This window comes from Arachis duranensis, chromosome 9 (genome assembly GCF_000817695.3).
Source record: "Arachis duranensis cultivar V14167 chromosome 9, aradu.V14167.gnm2.J7QH, whole genome shotgun sequence".
Taxonomy (NCBI): Eukaryota; Viridiplantae; Streptophyta; class Magnoliopsida; order Fabales; family Fabaceae; genus Arachis; species Arachis duranensis.
This window is the reverse complement of record NC_029780.3, coordinates 89527130-89534037: the sequence shown is the minus strand read 5'-3', so window position 1 is coordinate 89534037 and position 6908 is coordinate 89527130. Positions and strand designations below refer to the sequence as shown.

The following is a 6908-nucleotide window of genomic DNA, read 5'->3' as shown; positions in this document are numbered from 1 at the left end:
TAAAGTATGGACTATTATATATTGCTGGAAAGCCCTGGATGTCTACTTTCCAACGCCGTTGAGAGCGCGCCAATTGGACTTCTGTAGCTCCAGAAAATCCATTTCGAGTGCAGGGAGGTCAGATTCCAACAGCATCAGCAGTCCTTTTGTCAGCCTTCTTCAGAGTTTTGCTCAAATCCCTCAATTTCAGTCAGAATTTACCTGAAATCACAGAAAAACACACAAACTCATAGTAAAGTCCAGAAATGTGAATTTAACATAAAAACTAATGAAAACATCCCTAAAAGTAGCTTGAACTTACTAAAAACTATATAAAAACAATGCCAAAAAGCGTATAAATTATCCGCTCATCAATAATGATAACTAGGATAGGACTTCCAGTTTTCATACTTTGCCAAGAGTTTTTCCTTGCTATTGAATTAATTCCCTGCAATCTATTTCTCTTATTCAAACCTTTCAAAACCCAAAAATAATGTTTTTCATAACTAATAATAAATCATACTTCCTTGCAATTCCTTGAGAAGACGACCTGAGGTTTGAATACTTCGGTTAATTATTTTTATTGGGTTTGTTGCTTGTGACAACCAAAGGTTTGTACGAAAGGATTTTCTGTTGGTTTAGAAGCTATACTTACAACGCGATTACATTTGTGAATTTCTTTACCGATAGGAAATTCGATCATCAGTTGTGCGGAATTACAAAAGTGTGATTGTGATTTTGTGCACCAATGCATATGCATCATTGATAGTTTTACTTATTATTTTTAGTAGCTTTTAGTTTGTTTTCATATATTTTCATTATCAATAAACAAGCAATTGAATGATTTATTTCTACATGCTTTGATGCATCAAGTACTAGCTGATTAGTGGTCATTTCATGAAAATAATACAAGAAGATGATATTGCTCTTAAATGAATGAAATGGCTTTTGATCATTCATGGAATGGAAAGCTTTAATGCAATTGTTGTGGTTGATGACAAGTGAAGAAGCAAGGGCATTGGCAACGCCAAGATACCAAGGCGTTGCCTTGGCCAACGCCAACTACAAAGTAGAATTCAAAAGGTTTTGCAACCTTGACCCCTCATACTTCATCAATGATAACTTGAGCTACAAAGCTCCAAATGAAGTGATTCAAGTAGCATTAGAAAGTAGGAATCAAGAGCTTTCCAACCATTTATGGCACTACATGATGGACACTAAATCTGAGGGAGAAAACTTACCCTGAAAGTACAAAGATGAACATAGTATCAACCTGTAGTAAGACCGTCTGACCTCTTCACCTTCCATGGAGTATAAATCGAGCTGTAAAGCTTTAAATGATGCTCTTCTAAGTGCATTGGAAAGTAGACATATAGAGCTTTCCAACCATGTATAATAGTTTATAGTGGGCATGAAATTTGAGTACAAACAATAGGTATTTTTGAAACCTAAAAAACAAGCTGGCGTTGGCAACGCCCATAATCAAAGGCATTGTTCACAATAACGCCAGTGATCCCTGGCACCCTGACCTTGTCTTCTTTAAAGAAGCATAACTTGAGCTACAGAGGTCCAAATTATGTGCTTTTAGTTGCGTTAGAAATCTAACATTCAGAGCGTTCCAATGATGTATAATAGTCTATGGTGGGAACGAAATTGTAGCTCAAACAATAGGCATCTTTAAGCTCTAAAAATACTCAACAAAGAAAACGAAGGCATTGGCAACTTGATTGTGGCGTTAGCAACGCCTTCCTTTTTTCAACATGAAGATTGAAAATAAAGCATAAAGAAGGCGTTGGCAACTTGATTTTTGAGTTAGCAATGCCTTCCTTCTCTTAATGTCAAGGCTAAAGAGCAAGCATAATGAAGGCGTTGGCAACTTCATCCAAGCATTAGCAACGACTTCATTCTCTCCTTCAGCAACTCCAAACTTGGAGGATGACAAAAGGCATTGGCAACTTAACCCTGGGCGTTAACCTTCCATTCTCTCAGCATCAAGGGCGTTGCCAACTTGAAGTTTGCGTTAACAATGCCTTCCCTTCTCTCAGCATTAAGGGCGTTGCCAACTTGAAATTTACGTTAGCAATGCCATCTTAAGCTCCAGCAACTTCAACTCCTGGAAGCTTTACAAAGGAGTTGGCAACGCCACATCCCAATGGCATTGCCCCAACAATGCCAACTATAGCTACTGGAAGGAAAATCCTAGCGTTGGCAATGCCAGGCTTATGAAGGCGTTATCCTCGATAACGTTCACGATAAGTAGTGTTGGAAATTCTGCATTCGTGCGTATGCACATCCTATCATACGAACGCACAATGAGAAATCAGGCAGGCATGCATACGCAAAAGGCAGAAAGCGTACGCACAGGGGGGATTTGTTGCAATTGGTCGTACGCAGGAGTGAACATGCGTACGCATGGAAGAAGTTTGTTAGCACCAAACCTCTCAGAGCTTCAAGTCCAATGAAGCCCATCCTGAAAGCATGATTGAAAGCCATCTAAAGTGCTTGAGAATTAGTATAAATAGGTGGTACTTTAAGCTAGAAAAGGGGCAGGGGGCTCCCTAGCTGGGATTACTCACATCACTCTTCATACTTTGCTTGTACTTTTCCTTTAGTTTATTTTTTAGTTTTGTAATTTTGATTTCCTTTTGTAATGAGAGCTGTGATTCACTAAAACCCCACTTCATTAGGGGGAGGAGCTCTATTTGATTTCAATGAATTAATGCCATTTTTTTTCTTAATTCAAGTATTGTTATTCTCAGAGAAAGTCTTTGAACTTCATAGATCCAATTACTATCGAGAGAGGGATTGGATTTACTTGAATTTCATAATAAACTTGAGAAAGGAGTTATGAAATTTAGATTGAGACTCTTCTCTCATAATTCTCTTGATTGATAATTCTTGGTTTGGTACGTGACATATAACCACCTTGAATTGATATGATGAGAGTTATGTGGCTTTAGATTAGCAATTGAACTTCACATCTTCTCATGAGCAATTAGATCAAGATATTGACAATTGATTATGTTAAGAGAAATTGAGTCACCAACAGATTGGGACCCAATTATTTACAATCTGCCATAGATCTACTTCACATGATTGAGAAAGGGTTGAAACCCATTCATTCATGAAGGATCTAACATCTCCAATCCCTAATGATCTCACCCATGATCAACTCCCACTTTAATTTCTTTAATTTCTTGTTTACCCATTCCCCAAATCCCATTTACATTCGTGCAGTTTACATTCCCTTGCTATTTACTCTTCCGCATTTACTTTCTTGCAACTTAAGTTTATGCTATTTCTTTTCCAGTTATTTACATTCTTGCTTTTACTTTTAGTCATTTAATTTCATGCTCTTTACTTTCATGAAATTTACTTATCTTGTTTATTTGTTTATTCAAGACACAAGAATCATCAAACGGTTTGTTTGACTAGAATATCCACTTGACTAAAGTTTCTTAATCCATCAATCTCCGTGGGATCGACCTCACTCAAAGTGAGTTATTACTTGATTACGACCTGGTATACTTGTCGGTGGAATTATTGTTATCCATTTTTCCGTATCAAGTTTTTGGCGTTGCTACCGGGGATTGATATAGATTGACAATGATTAAGTTGGTGGATACCTAGATTAAGCATTTTTTTCTTTATTTTTTTTAGGACACTAACTGTTTGATATTTAGTTTCACCCAATTCTAGCTTCACTCTTTCACTAGAGTGACCATATTTTTTAGTTTTTTTTTGGTTTGTTTGTGTTTTGTGTATGCCAGGAAGAAGAAATAGTGAATCCACTTCTTTTGACCCTAACCCAGAAAAAATATTTTTGAGATTGGAAAGAGAAGCAAGAGGTAAGAGGGTTATTGGCGAAGAGGAATTGGAAGAAGACCAAGATCAAGTCATGGAGGATGAGATGCACCATCAGCATGAAGAGGTTGCCAACAATAATGGTCAACCTGCTAGAAGGGTGTTAGGCTCTTACACTATTCCCAACCCCAGAAATTGTGGAAGAATCATACTCACTCCTAGTGTGCGTGAAAACAACTTTGAATTCAAACCTCAGCTCATCACTCTAGTCCAGAACAATTGCCAATATGGAGGAGGTCTCGTGGAAGAGCCCAATCAACACTTGTCCGTTTTTTTAGAATATGTGATACGGTCAAGGCAAATGGGGTGCATCTAGATATATAAAGTTGCTTCTATTCCCCTTCTCTCTAAGAGACAAGGCATCTCAATGGCTAGAAACCTTTCCCAAGGAAAGCATCACCAATTGGGATGATTTGGTTAACAAGTTTTTATCCAAATTCTTCCCACCTCAAAGAATTATCAAGTTGAAAACAGAGGTGCAAACCTTCAGGAAAATGGAGGGAGAGTCCCTTTATGATGCTTGGAAGAGATACAAAGCATTAATAAGGAGGTGACCACCAGATATGTTCAGTGAGTGGGTACAACTTCAAAACTTCTATGAAGGTCTCTCTCCAAAAACAAGAAAAGCACTAGATTATTCCTTAGGAGGCTCACTTCAGATGTTGAAAACTCTCCAAGAAGCGCAAGACCTTATTGACATTGTGGCAAATAATCAATATTTCTACTCTTCGGAGAGGCACACAACTCCAAAGAGGGGAGTATTGGAGCTTGATGGTGTAGAAGCATCTTGGCCCAAAATAAGCTCATGCACCAACAAATTCAACAACAAATGGAGATGATGACTAAGAGGATAGATGGATTGCAACTAGCTGCTATAAGCACACAAAGCCAAGCTCAAGTGTCAAATAGAGTGAATCAACTTGAAGAGAGCTATGAACCATTTACCTATGAGCAACAAGGCTCAGAGAAAGTCCAATACATGAACAACACGTCAAGTTCTTTTCAACATGATTCCTATGGTGACACATATGATTCCTATGGTGACACATACAATCCAGCATGGAGGAATCATCCTAACTTGAAATGGAGCGAGAATCAAAATCAAGGGCAAAGGAACTCCAATTCTAATAATTTTTGCAACACAAACACCCACAACCATCCATCCACTAACAATAACCAATACAAGAAACAACAAAATACATATCTCCAACCACAAAACACCTTTCCTAATAACCCAAACAACTTCCATCAACAACCATTACGTCCCACACAACCACACCTCATCTAGACTCCCAAAAGATCTCTAATCTAGAATCAATGATGGAGAGATTCATAAAAGCCCAAGAAATGTCAAACAAAAATCAAGAATCTTCAACAAGAAATCCTGAAAGGAAAATAGGACAAATGGCCAAATAAATCACAGAGATGGGTAAGAAGCGAGCAAATGCCTTCCCAAGCAACACTGAAAACAACCCAAGGGACATGGGAAAAGCCATAAAATGGGAAGAGTGTAAAGCAATCACATTGAAAAGTGGGAAGAATATGGAGAAAGAAGGCACCACTCAGGAAGAGCACAATAAAGAAGGATCAAAAGAAGAAGTGGAGAAGCCAAAGCAGGGGCAAGAAACTTCTACACAAAGTGACAATTCAATTAAGAATGAGGCAGTGAAAGCATACCGACCAAAGATACCATATCCTCAAAGGTTCAAGGGAGAAAACAAAGAGAAGCAATACTCCATATTCCTGGAGATATTCAAGACACTCCACATCAACATCCCTTTCATAGAAGCACTTGAACAAATGCCATTATATGCTAAGTTCATGAAGGAATTATTGACAAAGAAACGATCCTTGAAAGAAATACAAACTGTTGTTATGACAAGAGAGAGTAGTGCTATTATCCAAAGGTATTTTCCAAGGAAGAAGAAGGATCCAGGAAGCTTTCATATCTCCTACACCATAGGCAACATGACAAATGAGAGATTATTTTGTGACCTTGGTGCAAGCATAAATCTTATGCCCCTATCTTTGATGAAGAAGCTCCGAATCCATGAATTGAAACCCACATAAATAGCTCTTCAAATGGCCGACAAATTCATTAAGAAAACACTTGGGGTTGTGGAAAATGTGTTAGTGAAAGTAGGGAAATTTTTTCTCCCAACTGACTTTATCATTCTTGACATGGAAGAAGACTACAACGCTCCCATCATTCTGGGAAGACTTTTTTTAGCTACGGGCAAAGCATTGATAGATGTTGAAAAGGGAGAATTGATGCTAAGAGTACATGATGAGCATCTAGTATTCCATGTCTTCAAGAGTTTGCAAGATCTTATTCAAGAAAAGAAGTGCATGAAGATTGATTTTGGAGATACAAACTTGAGACAACCAATGAGTCACTCCCAAAGCACTCAAGCCCATGCTTGAAAAGAAGAGAAGAAGTAGAAGTGATGGAGGAAGGTGAATAAGTCAAGAAGGAGTTACAACCAAAGCCTCCACATGAGACCATCAACAAGAATCCTCCAGACATTGCGACCCCAAAGCATGAATTACCACCTGGAAAAGAGAAGAATCCCAAGAAGAAGGTACCTAGAGGTTTGAGAAACAAGAAAATACCCACTGAAGGGTTCTCACTAGGGGATAAAGTGGTGTTCACTTACCAACCTATAGAGCCAACTCCACAATTTTCTAGATACTACACAGTGAACAAAATTCTTTCACTTGAGCATGTGGAGATCATCAAAGAAGACACTGGAAGGAAGTCCACTGTGAGAGGAAAGGAGCTGAGGCATTATGACCTTCATCCTCCCTAACAAGGGACAACCGTCAAGCTAGTGACTTTACGTTAAAGAAGTGCTTATTGGGAGGCAACCCAACCTTAGGTAACTCTTTCATACTCTTTTCAGAATAAATGGTTAGTTGAATTTCTATGTATTACATGGAATTAAGTTTGGTGTTTGGTGCACGAAATTGTGATCATCAACAATGGCGCCAAAAACTTGGTAGCGCTCTCAAACGTCAATCACACTTTGTCACAACTTCGCATAACTAACCAGCAAGTGCACTGG

The 6908-nt window shown here is 38.4% G+C and overlaps 1 protein-coding gene across 1 annotated transcript; it reads left to right on the top strand.

Annotated features, from left to right (window-relative positions):
• The first annotated feature begins 5268 nt into the window (after positions 1-5268).
• LOC107466147 (uncharacterized) lies at positions 5269-5913 on the top strand. The gene has a single exon (XM_016085130.1). The coding sequence runs from the start codon at positions 5269-5271 to the stop codon at positions 5911-5913; it is 645 nt and encodes a 214-aa protein (XP_015940616.1).
• Positions 5914-6908: the final 995 nt, after the last annotated feature.